This window comes from Primulina tabacum, chromosome 14 (genome assembly GCF_025594145.1).
Source record: "Primulina tabacum isolate GXHZ01 chromosome 14, ASM2559414v2, whole genome shotgun sequence".
NCBI classification, from domain to species: Eukaryota; Viridiplantae; Streptophyta; class Magnoliopsida; order Lamiales; family Gesneriaceae; genus Primulina; species Primulina tabacum.
Window position 1 is genome coordinate 29,727,056 of NC_134563.1, and position 22,215 is coordinate 29,749,270.

General features: G+C 34.6%; 2 protein-coding genes across 2 annotated transcripts; both read left to right on the forward strand.

Annotated features, from left to right (window-relative positions):
* Positions 1-7,422: 7,422 nt before the first annotated feature.
* Positions 7,423-7,959, forward strand: LOC142524563 (protein METHYLENE BLUE SENSITIVITY 1-like). The gene has a single exon (XM_075628602.1). The coding sequence runs from the start codon at positions 7,496-7,498 to the stop codon at positions 7,802-7,804; it is 309 nt and encodes a 102-aa protein (XP_075484717.1). The 5' UTR covers positions 7,423-7,495; the 3' UTR covers positions 7,805-7,959.
* An 8,090-nt stretch (positions 7,960-16,049) lies between these two features.
* Positions 16,050-19,590, forward strand: LOC142523619 (putative WRKY transcription factor 4). The gene is made up of 5 exons (XM_075627320.1): positions 16,050-16,735; positions 17,439-17,591; positions 17,676-18,265; positions 18,352-18,507; positions 18,627-19,590. Exons 1-5 carry the CDS (start codon positions 16,370-16,372, stop codon positions 19,387-19,389), a joined length of 2,028 nt encoding a protein of 675 aa, XP_075483435.1. The 5' UTR covers positions 16,050-16,369; the 3' UTR covers positions 19,390-19,590.
* The last annotated feature ends 2,625 nt before the right edge of the window (positions 19,591-22,215 follow it).

The following is a 22,215-nucleotide window of genomic DNA, read 5'->3' on the forward strand; positions in this document are numbered from 1 at the left end:
CTCATGTTGACATGAACAATTATTCACAAATTTCGTAGATTGCGCATCCCAATATTATATATGTGATTTCTGAATATTGTCGTAGGAAGTGCCTTTGTGAAGAGATCTGATGAGTTTTCACTTGATTGAATGTGACGAACATCAATACATTTATTCTTCTCAAGCTCCTTGGTGAATGCGAAGAACTTAGGAGGAATATGTTTAGTTCTGTCGCTTTTTACGTATCCTTCTTTCATTTGAGCAACACATGCATCATTATCTTCATATAGTATCACAGGCTTCTCGTCAAATGATAATCCACATGAGATTTGGATATGTTGGGTCATTGATTTTAACCACACACATTCACGACTTGCTTCATGTAGTGCAATAATCTCGGCATGATTTGATGAAGTTGTTACGAGCGTTTGTTTCTGTGAACGCCAAGAAATTGCAGTGCCTCCACGAGTAAATACATATCCAGTTTGGGAACGTGCCTTGTGTAGATCAGATAAGTATCCAGTATCGGCATAACCAATTATACTTGGATTAGCATCTTTTGAATACAAAAGTCCCAAGTCTGTCGTTCCTCGTAGATAACGGAATATATGTTTAATTCCGTTCCAGTGTTTCTTTGTTGGATATGTGCTAAATCTTGCCAACAAATTTACGGCAAAAGATATATCAGGCCTTGTAGAATTTGTAAGATACATACGGGCACCAATAACACTTAGATATGGTACTTCTGGACCAAAAATATCTTCATCATCTTCACATGGACGGAATGGATCCTTTTCTATGTTTAATGATCTAACAACCATTGGAGTACTTAAAGGATTTGATTGATCCATATTAAAAGGTTTAAGGATCTTTTCTGTATAATTTGTCTGGTGAACAAATATTCCACATTCTTTTTGTTCAATTTGTAAACCCAGACAATACTTGGTTTTTCCAAGATCCTTCATTTCAAATTCTTCCTTCAAGTATGACACAACTTCTTGAATTTTCTTATTCGTTCCAATGATGTTTAAATCATCAAAATATACAGCAATAATTACGCATCCGGATGTTGTTTTCTTAATTAAAACACAAGGGCATATTGAATTATTACCATATCTCTTTTTCATCAAGTGATCACTTAGTCGATTATACCACATTCGACCGGATTTCTTTAACCCATATAATAATCTTTGTAATTTCACAGAATAACATTCTCTGGGTTTTGAACTTTGTGCTTCAGCCATCTTAAATCCTTCATGGATTTTCATATATATATATATATATATATATATATATATATATTACTATCAAGTGATCCATATAAGTAAGCTGTAACAACATCCATAAGACGCATTTCTAAATTTTCAGATACCGCCAAGCTAATCAAATACTGAAACGTAATTGCATCCATCACGGGAGAATACGTTTCTTCATAATCAATTCCAGGCTTTTGAGAAAAACCTTGTGCAACAAGTCGAGCTTTATATATTACTATTTCATTTTTCTCATTTCGCTTTCGAATAAAAACCCATTTGTATCCAACAGGTTTTACACCTTCAGGTGTAAGGACTATAGGTCCAAAAACATTACGTTTATTTAGCGAATCCAATTCAACCTGGATGGCTTCTTTCCATTTTATCCAATCATGCCGATTTTTACATTCACCAAAAGATTTTGGTTCATGATCTTCATTATCATTTATGATGTCGATTGCCACATTATAAGAAAATATATCATCAATTTCTTTTATATCTTTTCGGTTCCATATTTTTTCAGTATTAATGTAATTGATAGATATTTCACGATTCTCGTCAGTTTGTGTTTCTGACAGAACATTTTCATCATCATGTGTTTCTTCAGGAACATCATTCTCTATTTTGTGATTATCATGTGTTTCTTCAGAAACATCATTTTATCTTTTGTGATCATCGTGTTTCTCTATGAATTTTCTTTTTCGATGATTTTTATCCTTGGAACCAACTGGCCTTCCACACTTCAGGCGTTTAATGACATCATAAGTATCTTCAATTTGTTTCTTCGGAATTTCAATTCGAGCAGGGGCATTTGCAACATGTATATATGATTTAGTTACCCCTTTTGTGTATGCAAATGCATCTGGTATTTGATTTGCTATTATTTGCAAGTGCACAATTTGCTGTACATCTTTTTCACATTGTTTTGTTCTTGGATCTAGATGTAACAATGATGATACATACCATGTAATTTCTTTGTCGCTATGTTTCTGTTCTCCCCCTAACATTGGGAAGATTTCCTCATTAGAATGACAATCAGCAAAACATGCTGTGAACACGTCGCCTGTCTGAGGTTCAAGATATCGAATGATTGATGGACTATCATAACCGATATAAATTCCAACCTTTCTTTGAGGTCCCATTTTCTTTCGTTGTGGTGGTGCAATAGGCACATACACCAAACATCCAAAAATTCTCAGATGAGAAATGTTTGGTTCTTTACCAAGCTGCAATGGGGAGTATTTATGATATGCACTTGGTCTGATACGAATTAATGCAACAGCATGTAAAATTGCATGTCCCCATATAGAAATAGGGAGCTTTGTTTTCATAATCATTGGTCTAGCAATCATTTGCAGACGTTTAATCAATGATTCAGTCAATCCATTCTGTGTATGTACATGAGCAACATGATGCTCAACAATGATTCTCATAGATATACTACAAGAAAAGTGGGTTTTCGCAGCGTGCAATATGCGCCGCGGAAAGGTATCCGCAGCGTGCAATGCACGCTGCGACGCACGCTGTAAAGTTGAAAGCCGTCTTAAGTTTGACACTATTGGCGGCGTGCGATTTATGCTGCGGTTTAGTCTAATAACGGCGTGCAGAGTATGCTATTGATAGTTAAACTATTGGCAGCGTGCATATGTACGCTGTTAATACAACTTTCTGCAGCGTGCACAAGTACGCCGTTAATAGTCATAAAACAAAAAAATTAGCGACGGTTTCGACAAAACCGTCGCAAACGGGCGACGGGGCAAACCGTCGCTAAATTAGCGACGGTCTTAAAATTTAGCGACAGTGTTATAATTTCGCGACAGTTCCAAAACCGTCGATAAATTTTGCGTAAATTTAAAAAAAAATTTACTTTTATAATTTAATACATTTTTATAAAAATACAATACAACTATAATAATAATACTCATGATCTTAATTAACAATTAAAAAATTAACCAAAAATTGAAACAAAAACATGTATTTAAATCGAAACTAAAATCATGTAAGTAGAGAAAAATTTTAAGTGTTGTGAAAAAATGGAACGAAGATCGGGAATAAATAGGAATTTACGATTTTTTAGCGACAGTTTGTTATGGCCAATGTAAGTCTATTAGCGACGGTTAATTATTAACCGTCGCCGATTCAAATCGGCGACGGTTGATTCTAAACCGTCGCTAAATGTGGCCTTAAATCGGCGACAGTTTCTTGTAAACCGTCGCTAAATGTGGCCATAAATCGTCGGAACAAAAATTGACGACGGTTTTTTCTAAATCGTCGCTAAATGTGGCCTTAAATCGGCGACAGTTTCTTGTAAACCGTCGCTAAATGTGGCCTTAAAATCGTCGCAACTTTAACTTTAGCGACGGTTTTACTAAAGCCGTTGCTACGTTAAAATTCGAACTCATTTTCCGCAGCGTGCTTATAATATGCATGCCGTGAATAATACTATTGACGACGTACGATTAATGTACGCAGTTAATGTCTGAACACGATTTTTTTTTTAAAAAAAATGATTTACTTTTTGCAGCACACATAAAATTGCACGCCGTTAATAATACTATTAACGGCGTGCCTTTATTGTGCGCTGTCGTTTATATAATTTATTAACAGCACACATAAATGCAAGCTGCAGATATTATTATCCGCAGTGTGCTTTTAATGCACGCCGTTCATAATAATATCCGCAGCGTGCTTTTAATGCACGCCGTTAGTAGTATCAAGTTACTATCCGCAGCGTGCTTTTAATGCACGCCGTCAATAGTAATATCCGCAACGTGCTTTTAATGCACGCCGTTAATAGTATCAAGTGCAACACTATTAACGCCGCACATATGGGTGCACGCCGTGAAAAATGATATTCGCAGCGTGTGTTTAATGCACGCTGTTGATGACGTGATGCGGAAAATCATTTTTCACGGCGTGCACCCATAATCATTGGTCAAGCAATCATTTTCAGACGTTTAATCAATGATTCAGCCAATCCATTCTGTGTATGTACATGAGCAACATGATGCTCAACAATGATTCCCATAGACATACATGTGACCATCTGCTGGAGGCATCAATCAATACCATAAAGTAACTGAATGGTTCACATGGTGGATGGATTGGTCCACAAATATCACCCTGAATACGTTCAAGAAACATTGGTGATTCAGTTTGGATTTTGGCTGGTGATGGTCTTATAATAAGTTTTCCAAGAGAACATGCTTTACATTGAAACTTATTATTCTGAAAGATCTTCTGGTCTTTCAACGGATGACCATGTGTATTTTCTATAATTCTTCGCATCATTGTTGAACCAGGATGTCCTAATCGATCATGCCAATTGATCAGTATTGAAGAATTATCAACTACCATGTTTGATTCAATTGAACTTATATATGTATAATGCAATCAAGTAGGTAGCATTGGTAGTTTTTCAACTGCATATTTCTTTCCTGATTTATATGTGATAAGACACATATATTTCTCATTCCCTTCATTCATTGTTTGAGTATCATACCCATGGGAATATATATCATTAAAACTCAACAAATTTCTTTTTGATTGTGGTGAATATAAAGTATCATTGATCAAAAACTTTGTACCATTAGGTAACAAAAATTGTGCTTTACTACATCATTTAATCAAGTCTACAGGACCTGATATTGTATTCACCATTGTTTTTGTTGGTTTTAGTTCCAAGAAATATCTTTTATCTCGGAGGATAGTGTGCTTTGTACCACTATCGGGTATGCAAACTTCAACTTTGTCCATGTCTGAACTTCAAAAAAAATATACAATGAAAAATTATTGACAATACGTATGCAATAAATTGAAAAATACAACATATATCATAATTGTACAATGAAACATTATCATATGAGTACATGAAAAATAAATTATTTTACAATTATATTCTACCAATATATTGTTCATTTTCAGAAAAATCATTGAGAAAATCTCCAGCGTCAATATTTTTCATTTCTATTCAACCAGCATATTGATCATTTCCAGAGAAATCATTCAGGAAATATGCAGCATCAAAATGAGTTGAATCACTCAAACGGTCACTGTGTTCAGTGAAGTTGGTCTCTTTTTCTTTCCCCTTTATCGATTCTTTATAGAGCTTGCAAAGGTGCTCGGGGGCTCGACAAATACGAGACCAATGTCCTGGAGTGCCGCATCTAAAACAAGAACTTTCAAATCTTTTTGAGTGATTTTCATTTACACTCATGTTCTCATGATGCTTTTTCGGTGGGTGGTTCGTGATGCCCTTTTGAGATGAGTTATAATAATAACTATCTCAATTGTTTTCAAAACCACGGCCGCGACCACGACCACGACCACTTCCACGTCCACGTCCACGACCACGACCTCGACCAAAACCTTGTCTCTGGATTTGATTTTGGTTTCCAGGTTTAAATTCATTTTTACTCACAGCATTTACTTCTGGAAATGCTGTTGATCCAGTGGGTCGGGACTGATGATTTCTCATTAATAGCTCGTTGTTCTTTTCCGCCACAAGAAGACATGCGATAAGTTCAGAATATCTCGCAAATCCACGCACTCTATATTGTTGCTGTAAAGTTATATTTGATGCGTGAAACGTGAAAAATGTTTTTTCAAGCATTTCTGATTCCGTAACCTCATGTCCACAAAATTTTAATTGCGAGATTATTCGATACATCGCCGAATTGTAATCATTAACTTTCTTGAAATCTTGGAATCTTAACATATTCCATTCATCACGGGCGGTCGGAAGTATAACTTCCCTTATATGTTCGAATCTTTCTTTCAATCCTTTCCACAGAGACATGAGATCTTTTTCGATTAGATATTCACATTTTAAACCTTCATCGAGATGTCGACGCAAAAATATTATAGCTTTTGCTTTTTCTTGTGATGAAGATATACCATTTTCTTTAATGGTCTCGCTTAGACTCAATGACTCAAGATGCATTTCTACATCGAGAGTCCATTGCATATAATTTTTTCCCGTGATGTCGAGCGCAACAAATTCGAGCTTTGTCAAATTTGACATGGTGGTACTAAAAAAAATTACGATGCATTTTATTAGTTAATGAATATTGCAATACAAAGTAATGGATAAACAACAAGTACAAGTATTCGTAAAAATAAAGAAAACACACGAGGAGGATATTCTCCAATAAATACAAGACTCGTGAGTATGATAACCAAAATAATTAAAAATAACCTTGAGAAAGCCATCTTCTTTTTTCTTCGAAAAATTTGATGAAAAATAATTTTTAGAGAAGAAGAGAAAGTTGGAGTGATTGAATGTGTTTATGAGATCATATTTATAGGGCAAAAACTAGCTGTTTTGTTACCGTTTATGACCGTTGGTGTACAAAAAATAAATGTATGTATTTGTACAATTTTATGGTAATAATATGATATATATAATATTAGTCATGTTTAAATAATTATGTATATCATATCACATTATTATAATGCGGTGTCACAACTTATTTTGTTTAAAAACCTTATAAGCTTTTATACTTGTCGTATCCCTTACCGGGAGTGTGGGATGTCGTCTTAACATCCTCCCATGATTTATAACAAGTTTTTGAAAAATTTTATTTTTATTATTTCTAATTTTTATTGTATAATAACATTATATTATATATTAAATATATACACAATAAATAAATAACAGTAAAATAAATACTATTACTTTTGTTACCTTTTTTTTCTGTTTGGAGCTTGGAAAAGCATGGAGGACTTTTAGAGCTTCGTGCTGATAACGTGTTGTGAAAAAGTAAAAATTTACTGTAAAAAATAAAATTTCAAACTCTCAAAATTTACCAAACTACACACTTTATAATATTTTTCTCTCTCAACTCAATTGCAAATTTCTTTACAAATGGTGAGGCTATTTATAGAATTTCTTTACAAATAATCCAAAACTAAAATACATCATTACTTACATCATCACACACTAATTTTCAATATTTACAACTCTTATTTTCAAGATTCAAATATTCAACATTCAAATATTCAATACACACATTTTAAATATTATTTTTCAACAGTGAGATAATTTTATAGATTTATTTTTATAAGATGGATTATTCGATTTATAATTAAATTGAAAAATAAAATTTTTAACATAAAAAAATATCTTTTTTATTTTTTTATAAATCGATATAATTAACGAGAGAGTCTGGGGTTTTAATTAATAATGATAATTTAATAATCTCCTAGGCACGCCTGATTGATTTTTGGGGTTAGCAGAGAAAATCGCAGAATCTTCAACAATCATGACTGGCAAGGCCAAGCCCAAGAAGCACACGGCAAAGGAGATTGCTTCCAAAGTCGACGCTGCTACGACCAACCGGGGCGGAGGTAAGACGGGCCTCGCCGATCGTTCTGGACTGGATAAAGGTGGACACGCTAAACTCGAGTGCCCCCTCTGCAAGACCACTGCACCCGACATGAAGTCTATGCAGATTCACCACGAAGCGCGCCACCCCAAGATCCCCTTTGACGAGTCCTCGCTCGGAAATCTTCACGCCGGAGCCGATACCTCCAAGCCTAAGCCCTGGGTGCGAGGCAGCCACAAGAAGTGAAACTCGATCCCCTCTCTTCTTGATTGCTGTTCCCTGTTACTTATTTCCTTCCAAATTCAAAACCAGAAAAAAGTTTCATATCGCTATTTGCACTTGTCCTATTACTTAGATACTTACATCAGCAACAATTTTAGCAGACTTGGGAAACTTCTGTGTTGCTGGCGGAGCCAAGAATCTGATTCTACCCGGGCTAGAATTTTAAACTCTAAAATCCTTTAATATTTTAAATTGATATACCAGACTAATATAAAATTTATCCAAAATTATACAAAAATTTACATATAAATTTTTTTAAAAAAATTAGGACCACCTTGGCTAAAGCCTGGGTGAATAGTAATGTGGCTCTGCCTGCCGCTTTGCTTTATCATGTTGTATGCATTAAAACTGCGTATCTGTGTGGATGAAGTTGTTCTGTGGTATGTCTGTGCTAACTGGTGTTGTTTATTATTGTTTGATTTTCAAGATATGGAGAAATAACCCTCGATAATTCTTGTGAAGAAAAAAGTGGACTTATGTATCACAATAAGTAGAGCTTGAAAACCTGTTATAGAAATTGGAAAATGTTCTTGTAGATTCGTAAGGGGTGATGTGATGCTTTCTTGGCTCTTATCACCATGGTTCGCAATCGCGGTTGCGGAGGACATTTGGCAGAACGGCCACGGCGCGGATATTTTTTAAAAATTAATATAAATTGAAAATTTTGCAAAAATTAAAAATATGTAAATCAAAATAAATATCATTTAAATAGATTATTTGATTAAAACAATATAGTAAATATATTTTTTAAATTTTATTCACTTCTTGTTGAATCACAAAGCATATCTTTGTTATACATAGAAATTTTCATAGTCCTCTCAAAATTGAAATATACTATTAAGAAAGTTTTGGGTTATAATCAATTAAATTTTTAAAAAAATTCAATTGGATGTACATATGTTAACCCAAATTGGAATCAAATTTCTTCAGAGCTTATTTTAGAGTTACATATTATTTAACATCAATTAAAATCAATATTTTACAATCAATTTAATTATCCTATTATTACACATTCTGATGAAAATTTTCCAATATAAATAGTTGAATCTCAGTGTAACTCTTCTTTCTTTGATGGATGGAGCGGGAAGTAGACTCAAGATTCATAGTTAAATATTCTTTACAGCAAGCTTTGCAATTTTTTGTTTGTGTATTCAAGTATTCCGGAATATTTTTGTAACGTCCCAAAAATCGAAAAGTCCACGTAAACCACATACATGCAAGTTATTAAATTTCTTTGGTATTTTATTAAATTGTTTTAAAGTTTTAAATGCATTTTTATTTCATTAATTTGTGTTTAAATATTTTTATGCATTTTATGCATAATTCATGCATTGTAGAATTTAATTCATGAAATTTTAAAGGTTCATGCATTAAAGATTTTTAAGTTTCATTTCGCGCTCGAACGAGGAACGGAGACCGGGAAATTTTAAAGAAAATTATTTTTATTACACGATTAATTTTTATTAATTAATATAAGATGTTTTAAAGGTATTTTTCAAGAATTGAAATTTATTGGATATTTTAACCGCGAAATTTTAATTTTTAACGGTACGCAAATTTTATTGAATCGGGGGTCATTTTGAGGATTTGGCTAATATTTTCAAAAACTTTCCAACACGAAATATTTTTCGGAAGTGTGTTTAGATTTAATGAGCCAACTTTTAAGCTCGTTGGGCTTAAAACTCTTTTAAGCTTTTAATTAAACCATTTAGAGACCATTAGCTAATTAATTAATAACTAATTAAGCCTACCCTACACAATTACCCTCCCCACCAACCGCCAACCCTTTCCCCCACCACCTTTTCCTCACGTTTTTATCAATAGATAGTGTCGGTCGAATTTTCTCCGAAGAAGAAAATCCTCCCGGTTTCCCTCGCATCGTTCTTGATCTTCAAACTCATAAGGCACGCATGTATCACCCTTTTCTCTTTATACACGCTGATAGTATACTGATTTTTATGAAAATGCATGAAAGTTTATCGATCCAGCCTTGTACATGCACGATTTTTCAGTTTTTCTTTGAATGCTTACATTTTTCGGTTGCTACTCATAATCTTGCTGATATGTGGTGCAAGGGGCTGCTGTATAAGGTTGTCAAGGGCCTGTACAGTCCATGGTCGTAGAGGTTTAGGTGCTGGTGTGAGCAGCTTGTTTGGGTTTTGATGATAAAGGATGAGGGTCGATTGGTTGTGAGGTGTGTGGTTCGATCCAAGCTCCTGTTACACCAGCTGTGCGAGGGCTTGCTCCAGCACAGGATCAGACCCTAGGGAGGTCTGAGATGGGGCTGGGATAGCTCGAACTACGCTGGAGTCGCCGGATCGAACGATCAAGTCATGTTTTGAAAGGTTGACGCGGTAGGAACACCTTGGTGTATAGCGGTCGTTGGTCTTGTGCAGCTTGCATTGAGCTGAAGCCTTGTGTCTAGTGTGTCAAGTAGGGTCCCTAGGTGGTCAAGGGGAGGTCGGTTCATGGCTGGTACGTTGGGTGTGGCTAGTGGAGTGAGTTTTAGGGAAGGTAGTGCACAAGGGAGGGAAATTGGAGAGACCGAGAGTTGTGCTATTTTTTCTGGAAATTTCAGCCGTGAGTTAGGAGGCCGAAGTCATGGTTTAAGGAGCTTTATGGTGTTCATTAGGTGTGGTAAAAACTTGGGAAAAATTTGATTAAGTTTCGAGTCGATTCGAGTTAAAACCGGGACCCCGGTCCAAGTTTTAAAACAATTCGGTTAAGTTATGATATGGACTCGAGTTTACGTCTAGGGATGTTTTAAATATGTTTTGGGACATTTTTAAGAGTTTGGTAAGTTTCGGATCAAAATAATGAGTTTTAGATTTATCCGGGATTTAGTCGCTGCACGAAACATTAATTAAAGAATTAAATTGAAACACTTAGATTTATGCTCAATAAAATTATGGAAAATTTTATTTAAGTTCAAATAATTATTAGAAGTCTAAGTTTTTAATTTGGGAATTTTATGATAAGGTTTGATTTAATTCGAAATTAAAACGTATTAATATGTTATAGTTAAAGATTAATTTTTATGTCATCGATTTAAGCCAAATAAAAATATGGGAAAGTTCATGTAGGCTTAAATAATTATTTGGGACATGTTAGAGTCAATGGAATTAAGAAAATGTCAAAGACGTGAAATTTTACGTCTAGAGAGAAAACGGTAATTTTTGGGTTTACAGGGGCAAAATAATCATTTTGCACCCGGGGTGAGATGTTGGTCCTGGCAGCGCCCTGAGCACATTTTATCATGTTTTAAATGTTTATGCATCATGTTTACGATTTTTACGCAATTATAATAAATACGGTGCATGCTTGGTTTAAAGGAAAAATTACGTATACGCATTATTTTATTAAGTGATGAATATGATGACACGTTTTGAAGGAAGTGATTTAGTTGTGACTAATACGATGACACGATGACATGATGATATGATTGGAGATATCGTGAGGGAAAAGACCCCAGAGGGAGCCCGTTTACGGAAGAAGGCCCCAGAGGGAGCCCGACGATCGTATTTCCATTGACATGATATGATGATATGATAGGCCAAGGCCCAGTTGACGGGTGAGAGTGTCGCTGGTGTCCCCGCTGCCCAATACTGTGGTTACACGTAGATGGATCCATCGACTGACATGATGACATGATGATACGAAAGTCACAGCTAATGAACTGAATTCAATTAAAAAGAAAATGTATACGTATATGATGACATGAGATGACATGCTTTAATACGATACGATTTTACACGACACGTTTACGTACCTGATAACAAGAGATGACATGTTTTGACACGTATATGATGATATGAGATGACATGATTTGACACGACTTGATTTTATACGACATGTTTATATTCATGTTTTTAAAGTTCATGAAAGATATGTTTACGTATATGATGATATGAGATGACATGCTTTGACACGACATGATTTTACACGAGACTTTGATGTTCATGCTTTTAAAGTTCATGAAAGATATGTTTACGTAGATGATGATATGAGATGACATGCTTTGACATGACATGATTTTACACAACACGTTTACATTATGCTTTTAAGTTCATGAAAAATATGTTGAGTATGATATTTTTCACTGCTGTGTGCTAGGTATATGTACTTGTTATTAACGGTGCAGGTGTGTTGAGTCTTTAGACTCACTAGGCGTGTGTGATGCAGGTGAGCTTAATGATGAGGAGACTGGAGGTGCCGAACTCTGAGTAGGCAGACCTGGTAAGGTGACACGACCCGAGGACCACATGTTTTCCGCATTACGATTTATGAGATTGAGAGGAGATGAATATTTTCATACGTTGATGATTTTAAGAATTTTATACGTTTATGTTTACGTATGATTTTAGACGAATTGGGTTGTTTTGAACTGCGCTATTTTTACTGACAAATATTTAAGATCATTTTTTAAAATGTTATATTTTTATATTACGAATTTTACTCCTTTACGTTTACGTTTGATGTTGGTCATTTTAAACTGTGATATTTTTATTGTAAAATAAAGACGATTATTTTAAATGTTATTTCGAAAATGCGAGCTTTTATTTTAAAAAAAAAAAAGTCCAGTAGAAATTTAAAAATGAGTGAGACGTTTAAATTTTGCTCCTATACTCCTTTTTTTTTCTTTTTACCATTACGTTCTGTGCCGTTTTGTCGATTCGTGCCGTTCCACCAATAACACGACATTTTCTATCTATGTAACGACGCCCCAAAGCATCAACGTTCACACCCCGGAACCTTGTCAAGGTGGGCCTTGTTCCCATTCCGGAACGACCTTTCCGATACCGTTTCAGCAAGCCATAATCACTGGCACTACAGAATTATGATAAACTTTCCAAGAAACGACGTTGTTCATGAAATACAGTTGATGATTAAAAGACCTGAAGTAAAAACACAAAGACAACCTTTTTATCGGTGGATTCAGGGGAGCCTTGCTTAAGATGGTACATCTAGTTAGCACTTTCACGTTCCGACCGTTACCGTTACGTTCCACTGTTAAAGCGCCGCTATAACGTCAAAGAACAGCTCTACAAAGCAATCACTGATTTGTCATGGAACTTTGGAACGTCAGTGACCGTTCCCGTTCCGGAACGGGTATTTCGGCCGTGCCGCGACCGTTCCGGCAAACCATGCTTATCACTCTTGTGAAGAAAAAATTGGACTTATGCATCACAATAAGTGGAACTTGAAAACCTGTATGGAAATCAGAAAATGTTCGCATAGTTTCATGAAGGGTGATGCTTTGTTGACTCTAGTAGTTGATCGTGTGGAAAGACCAATCAATTTAGGAACAACAGGGGTGACATAGCTTCTTTTTTCTAACGCTTTTTGTTGTTCTATCATTTTCTGATGTGTTAAATGTTGCATGAGTGAGTTATGCTTTTACCTATGTGATTGTTATTCTAATTGGAGGGCTTGTTTTTAGTATTATCAATGTCAGTTCATTGAGATATGCTGAGCATTACTGCTAAGTTGTCTATCTTCTGATTTCAAAACAATAAGAAGAAAAACCGAGTCACTTGAGAATCTTTTCATCTTTAGTTTGTGATTTATAGAAGTTTTGGATGTCACTGTGCACTTGGGTATTACTCAAATGAAATCATGTGGTTTCTTTCTTCTATATGATTGATTCTCTCACTGTTTTAGTATGAAGGGCGGAGGGTGAGAAATTAGAACGGCACTTTACCAGTACTACTTCTCTGCTCTGTTTTATAGGAATAGTCTTTCTCACAATTCATGAAAGTAGATTTTAACGGATTTACTGAAATCCTGTGTTGAGTTTATGCTTGATTTCTGATATGCGTGCATCTGCAAGATTAGTGTGACGATGAGCTTTATATCATCATATGGTGGTCGAGGCTTACTGTCAAACCTTTGTTAAGATATTCTAGTTTCCCATAGTTTCTCATCTACTTTGGCAACATATCTGGGCAAGTTTGTTATGAAACATTAAAATCAGCAGTTCGATATGAATATCTTCTGGTTAATAAACGAAGTAGATATGTTTAGTTCAAACTTCACACACATGCCAATTAGATGTATGTGTGTTGAATGTACTACAATATTTAAGTTGTGGATTGAAAAATCAATTTATTTTGCCAGTGTCCTTACTAATGATTTTTATTGGAATTTTGGTCCAACGAAAACATGATGCTATCAGGACTGTATATTTTGGCAAACTGTGAACTTTCTTTCGTTGTATAGTTCCAGATCATGGTTTCGCCCTCGTCAAATTATGGTATTGTTCTAGTGATTGGTTGTATATTATATTTCCTCTAATGTTGTATATCTTGCATGTTATCAATTCCACATGTTCTTTTGTTGTTGGTGAGGTTGCCAAGTGCTCTGTTTGAGGTATTGCCATACCGTTTGTTTATAGTTTTTACATGCTCCAACACTTATTTTCATTATCTGTTTTATGGCGTTGAACTAATATATTATTGTCATGTTTGACGTGATGATTTGTTTTCGACTCCATGAGCAAGGTGTTTCCGCATGGTTCTTGTTATGTTTGACAAGAATGTTATATTCTATGTGCGTGTGAGCAGTTTCTTGTTTCCTTTTCAACTTGATCCTAATGGTCTGTATGGATCAGAGTTAGTTTCTGGTGACTAGAACATAATTCTGGGTTCTGAGGGAAATTCTTGTGCAATTTTTTATGCTTGGAGACTGAACCTTATTTCAGACGTCAAGAAATAGTGATGGAATAGATAGTACGGCGCGGGCCTTACCGGCGGCAAGCAGTTGTAAGCAAAAGAATGTAATAGCATTTTAACTAATCGAGCAAGCCGAAATGATGAAATTCAATATCTTTTCTGACTTGCTCACATGAAACCAATTGGTTTGGATCCATAACAAGTGTCTGTATGAGCAAGAGAGCTCCAATAGGACATTTGCTTTATAGGGTTGTTATCTTAATTTTGGCGGATGATCTTTTCCTTAACAAAATTTGCGACAGACTGATCTCGGGCTTTCTAGTTTTCCTTGTAACTGTGCCGATGAGACAGACACGCTCGCCCGGTGTGTTGCATGTCACTCAGCTGACTGTTTTTGTAGCTAAACATGTTGATCCATAGCTGGAAAAAAATAAAGAAGACAAAGGGACTTAATGCGAAATTAAATAAGGAAAAAAAAACAAAAGGACAAAAGCCACTATGACTCAATTATTAAGATTTTTGATAAATAATCCATATTAATTTTTTTTTTACAATTTTAATGTGATTTTATTTAAATATAATAATTTTGTTTTTCATTGTGATATTATCTTTATTTTAATAAAAATCAAATTAATTATAAAAGGAATGTATAAGTATGCAACGTGTATGTTGCTAGGCTAATAACAAAAAGAGTAGGTCTTTTGTGAGACGGTCTCACGAATCTTTATCTGTGAGACGAGTCAATTTTATCGATATTCACGATAAAAAGTAATACTCTTAGCATAAAAAGTAATATTTTTTCATGGAAGACCCAAATAAAATATCTGTATCACAAAATATGACCACACAAGTTTTTGGTTAAGAAAAATTACTATGAATTTAGATTGAGTTGTTGTTCATATATACACACAATACATACATACATACATACATACATATAATATTGTATATTATATACCTTCGTGTATCAAAACTTCCGTTCAAGTTTCTCGCTTGACCACAACTATTCCAAATCACCCGCCAACCAATTATACATAACATCCGCAACAAAAACATTATGATTATCCAACTAGCTAGGCGGGGGATATATGATCAGCACATTCGTTATGTGATTATCATTGTTATATCTCATAACTTTTACGCATATATCGATTAGATGTCACAACTTAATACATCACAAAAACTTTACAAGATCAGTATTATTTTTATGTGATACAGATCTCCAACTCGACTCAATTCATTAAAAGAATATTATTTTTATGTCAAAAATATTACTTTTTTTATAAATATAGATCGGATCAACCCGTCTCACGGTCGTCTCACAGTTACTCTTTAATACATATATGTCACTAACCACCATTGATATATATATATATATATATATATAGGTATGTGGAATTAATAAAGTTCCATCAACTTTGCATGGCAATGGATCAAACAACTTCCATTAGTAATCAGTACAGACTGATATATCCCTATTTCTCTCTCACTCGATATCACACACACGTACTACCACCACCTTCAAATTTTCTTCTTCTGTTTTCTTATATTTATTATTACTGTATATATAATTTCTCCTGTAAATACATATCCACCAATGTGATCAAACACAGTATCAATCAAAATCTTGAAAACCCTAATCTAATAATCATCAGGGTTTTCCATTGATTGATACTGTGACAAAATATATATTCCAAAATATTTATCATATATATATATACATATATGAATCATCGAGAAAGCTATGTATGTATAAAAAAAATATAATGCGTGACTAACAATTTGTTCGTTCAGATTGTTATTTTTTTTTACCTTCTGTTTCCAATTCCTATGGTTGATTCCAATTATTAATTTGGACATGGAGTCGAATCATATCCACGACAACAGCTCTAGATCACCATCAGCTCTGATGATCAACAGAAATCAAGAAATATGTCATAGGCCGTCGGCGCTGCTTCACGTTGATCAGCGTGAAATTATTACGATAAATAGGGGTGGCAGAGGCGGGCGGAGGAACGTGATTAGCATCGCAGAGAGGAGGGCCGCAAAATGTGGTTTCAATGTTCGGAACATGAATGTGCATCCCCGATTCCTGATCAGGACCGCACACACGACGCCTCATCTTACGTCACCGACACTGCTACGCTCGCCGTATTTCACGGTGCCACCTGGCATTAGCCCCTCCGCCTTGCTAGACTCCCCGGTGATGCTACCAAATGCTCAGGTACCAGTTATTATACCTCTCTATATGCATGCATGTAGACAAACATATATTTATCAAACATTTATAACAGCGTATGTGCATAGAAATTTTTTGTTAACAATTAATAGATATAGTTTTTTCATCAATTCATGTAATGAAAATTAAGGTAATACTAAGAAAGTTGGCTTCTCAAATGATTTGCAATGTGACTTATCCAATATTGTGGCCGATACCATTACATAGTTAACTAAGTTTTAAGTATAATAAAGTTATTACAAGTACTATGTAAACGACATTATAAGCATTAAATTTGTCAAAGAACAAGTTTTAGAGTACTGTTTGAATTTTTTTCCTGCAACAAGTAATCAATAAATTAAAGAAAGGCCGCAGTCAGGTCATGGAGGAACAATGTTCAAGTCTAGCAATCTACGTGACGCAAACATTTCATGGAGAATTCATTTATAATATGTTGCTAAAATACCTAAAGTGTTTGAAATACAACTAACTGGGTGCAAGAATCCTCGAAAACTCGATCCATCCACGCCATTTATCAAATCCGTCTTAGATCATCAAGAGAGCTAGCCATTTTCTTGTAAAGATGAAATTTGCAAACAAGCATGCATGTATGTGTACCTAAGAACGCCTTTGATTGTATAAACAAAGTTTTAGACAGGGCTAATTAATTAACGAACACTTTGGATGAATTTTGGTTATGTATATATAGGGGGCACAGCTATCGCCAACCACTGGGAGCTTCCAATTCCCATCACCCAATCACGACAAGTTAAAGCTCAAATGGAAACTTGTTGCCAATGGGAATACGGATCCTTGTTCAGCCAACAATTACATAAGGCCTCAAAACAAATCTATGAATTCGGTATGTTTCAGGTTTTCCTTTTGTTTTGTAATGAAATGAATTAGGCTAATGTCGTCCCATATATATCATGAATTAATCTTGCAGGCAGTTGAGAATTACTTTGAATATCCAGTGGATATGCAAGAAAATGAGAAAAAAGTGTGTGTGGAAAAGCAACAAAGGGGAGCATACTTTCCTAAAGAAGTGACAAGATTTTCAGAAGATGGCTACTATTGGAGAAAATATGGCCAGAAACATGTGAAGGGGAGTGAATATCCAAGGAGTTATTACAAATGCACCCACACTGGCTGCCTGGTCAAGAAGAAGGTGGAGCGATCTCACGACGGCCATATTAATGAGATCGTGTACAAGGGCTCTCACAATCACCCGAAACCTCAGCCCTTTAAGCGGTTTGGTGCTGATGTACTGGAGATCAATAACGATATCAAGGGTGCAACGTTAACTAGAAATACAGGGTTGGATTCATCGGTTGGTTTTAACGGGGGAGCGTATTCTTCTAATCCGTCGATTCAGACTACTCATAGTTTTAAATCTGATTCATTACCTATGTCGATGAAAGATTTCGAAGCTCAAGAATTTCATGTCGTTGAAGATCAAGATGTGGAAAGCACTGAAAGCATGTCCTTCCATGATGAAGATGATGATCAGAACGCTGATTCTGATTCCAAGAAAAGGTATGTATAGATAGCATAAACAAGCAATGTTAGTTTATAAATTTTAACATCGAAATATAAAACCAAATGCATTTCACTATTGGTAGGAAGAGGGAGAGCTTTTCGATTGAGTCAAACATATCGAGGTCCACTCGGGAGCCACGAGTTGTCGTCCAGATAGAGAGCGATATTGATATTCTTGATGATGGATACCGGTGGAGGAAATACGGACAAAAGGTTGTTAAAGGAAATCCTAACCCGAGGTTGGTAAATTTTTGCAAAATACACACATTGCTAGATTGTGTAGGTAATCGACAATATGTCAGACATGTGATCACTTTTTCGATTTTCTTGTATGCAATATGTGTGTGGATATATACAGGAGCTACTACAAGTGCACGAGCCCCGGTTGTCCTGTGCGGAAGCATGTTGAAAGAGCAGCAAATGACTTAAAATCTGTCATTACGACGTACGAGGGGAAACATAACCATGAAGTGCCTGTGGTGGCGGCGGCAGCAGCTTCGTCGAAAAATACGGGCACGGGCCGTGTCCTAGTAACCGATCATCAACTGCCACAAGCTCCTAACAGCGTTACTGAATTTTCTTCATCAGCGACGTCGAACAATGCGCCGAAACTAGGCAAGCAATTAGTTCAGCATCTTCCCCAGCCATTTTATAATTTCAACAAAACAAAGTCATTTGCCTTCAATTACAACGATCATCACCTGATCATGAGGTCTAACTCCAATATGGCTACAACCACAACTGGGAATAATCTCCTCAATTTCGGATCTTCTTCCGCTAATTATCCAGTCTCCTTTCCTCCATTTCACTATGGCTCTCTTCTAATGAATGGAAATTTCATCAAGAACTATCCCACGAATTCTACTAGCCTTTACCCCATAAGTACTGCACATTTGCCCGAATATATGTCGACTATGAACCCTGTTCAAGCTCGCGAATCAGCTGTCGACGGCAGCAACTTTTATATCGGAAACTACGGTACTGTAGCTTGTAATCAAGGACAGGAGATCGGAGAATGCCATGGAAACGTTATGAAACCAAAGGAAGAAAAAAGGCATGAGGGTGATCACATATATGATACTTGTCTATCTATTCTTGATCATGGAAATGGAATAATGTAGACACTATCTTCCTTTTTTGGCTATGTTTTCATTCAATAATTTCTTGGTTTCATTTCTCTATTTCTGCCCTTTGTTTCCCCAGCAAAATCTGTGGTAGGAATGAGTTATTTTCTTTCTTCTTTATTGCTTATAATATGCATGCAAGTGAACGGTGATGAAAAGCATGATTAGTCAAGTTTTGTGAAATTTACGTTGTCGCCTGATTCAAGATCCTTCCTTCTACTTTCTCTTCTTTTACATTGTTTTTAAAGTTTCAATGCTTGAATTTGAACTTCTCAGATTCGAATTTTTCAAAATACCGATAATAAATTACCAATAAAGAGTTTAACTTTTGCCTCGACTTAGATTTATTCATCGTCATTGAATGACAATCTTAAAATGTTATTGAGCATAAAATGACAAGAGATTAACTCTCCTCAGCCAGATTTTTCGAGCGAGCTTGGGTTTAATTGTCGAATATTGTTAACTTCTAATATTGAATGTTCATTTTTCTAGTTTTGTTTTTGTGAATCGATCAGCGAATCAGGCTTCTTATACTCTTGCTAGGGAAGCATCTATGTTTGATATGGTTGGATGAGTTTCGCCTAATCCTAAGTTCTATCTGATTTAAATCTCCAGAGCATTCCAAAAAAAAAAATGAGTCGATCGACGGTCTCACGAATCTTTATCTATAAGACATAAGACGTGTCAATCCGATCGATATTCACAATAAAAAATAATAATCTTAGCATAAAAAGTAATATTTTTTCATGGATGACCCAAATAAGAGATCCGCCTCACAAAATACTACCCGTGAGACCGTCTCGCACAAGTTTAATAATTTTTGTTTGTTTGTCTCACGAATCTTTATCTATAAGACATAAGACGGGTCATATTATGTGAGACAGATCTCTTGTTTGGGTCATCCATGAAAAAATATTACTTTTTATGCTAAGAATATTACTTTTTATTGTGAATATCGATATGTTTGACCCGCCTCACAGAAAAAGATTCGTGAGACCGTCTACCTACTCTAAATTCTATTTAATTAACTGGATGCCTCTTCTTTTTATTATTTTTTTGCATTTTTTTTTTCCCGAGAGAAGCTGGAAATCGGGCTTCTCGACGTGATGTATTAAGCATTCGTCAACATATATTTAGATAAAATTAATTGAAGCACGTGTTCGGATTTTGAAATTGTCAGCTCTAAAATAAGTTGGAATATGTGTTTTTATTTAAAAAAACGTTATTTCATAATATACCAATGAGTTGTTCTTGTTTCTATGATTTAATTTTTTTATAATATGATAAGAATAATAATGGCATTAAATCTTCGGCATTATTTAATTTAATTCTTTGGGGTAGATATATACATGCATCATCAGAAGAAACCGCTGGTTACCGTCACTAAGGATAATCTGCTGCCGTTGCCTGATTGCAATGGTTTTATAAAACTAGTCGCTAAGTTGACGACAATATACAGAAAACCGTCGTTAATTTAGTGACGATATTCATAATAGGAACCGTCGCAATTCTTATAAAGCCAAACCGATTATAACTAAATTATTTTCAGGTTGTTTAGCGATGGTTCGAATTAAAACCATATCTATTTAGTGATGATTTAATTAAAAATCTTCCCTATTTAGCAATGATTTAGTTAAAAACATTCGCTCATTTTGAGACGGTTTTAAATAGAAACGGTCGTTAATTCTGCGACTATTTAATTAATTCTGCTGTTAAATCAATTAATTTTTTTCAAAAAATAGTTTAAGGTAATTAATTAATATTTGAATTCCCAAAATTATTTTTTATATGTTTATTTTTAAATTATTAATAATTTTTCTATAATATTGGTATTCACTTTTTTATATATATAAAATAGTTTTAAATAATGAATTTGAATATAGACATTAATAAATAAACTAAAATTACAATCAAATCACATTAATAATTACGAAATATACATGTCTTCATGCACCCATTTAAGTATACGCTGATCCACATCGCCACCCTCTTGACGTGAAGTCGTATATATATATATACTAGAAAAGTGCATATGCGTTGCACGTGAACAACTAAACTGCTGAAATATATGAATAAAATTTTGATAATATTTAAATGAATTAAAATAAGGATAGTAGTATTTATCAATTGAAATAAATCAAACCACAAAAATTAAAAATCATGATCATAGACGGTATATGAATCAGAAAAGTTGTCTTATCCACATGACACATTTTTCAATATGCTTCTTGGTTGATTTTGACAACTCAACAACTCTTTGTCGTAGTTTTTATAATATGCGTATAACTATTTTGGTATACTCAACAAGTATATGATCATCTTTAACTTATTATGTTATTTAGAATCCCCATCGAAGATTTGACATGCTTGTAGTTTGCTTCTCTATCACGACATTTTTTCAGTTTTCTACATTATTTTTATCCGGTAATTTTATATTTCGACTATTTATTATTATTTTTTGAATGATTTTTCAGTTTATGACAATCATCGACTGTAACTCCTAAGAAAAAATTCTTTTAGTCGTGATAGGTTTTCACTTGTGAGTAAAAGTATGTATAACCTATATATCCTTCAACAATATAATCAATGAATGATGTTGTAATTTCTTCAAACATGTGATATTTGTAATATCAATTTATATATTTAATATCAATATTATTAACATATAGTTATAAGGTTAATAAATTAGAACTATTTATATATAGCTATTCGGTTAATATATCTACTCAAATTACTATATTAGAACTATTTCCTCGTTTAATTTGACGCAATTCAGGAAAGTCATCTCGTTAGTTATTTTTTTAGAAGCTTTGGAACAATGAT

Excerpts from the sequence above, each read along its gene's own strand:
- LOC142524563 (XM_075628602.1), top strand. The coding sequence starts at position 7,496 with ATGACTGGCAAGGCCAAGCCCAAGAAGCACACGGCAAAGGAGATTGCT.
- LOC142523619 (XM_075627320.1), top strand. The coding sequence starts at position 16,370 with ATGGAGTCGAATCATATCCACGACAACAGCTCTAGATCACCATCAGCT. Across the intron at positions 18,266-18,351 it reads GATTCTGATTCCAAGAAAAG|GAAGAGGGAGAGCTTTTCGA; the intron begins GTATGTATAGAT and ends CACTATTGGTAG. Across the intron at positions 18,508-18,626 it reads AAAGGAAATCCTAACCCGAG|GAGCTACTACAAGTGCACGA; the intron begins GTTGGTAAATTT and ends GGATATATACAG.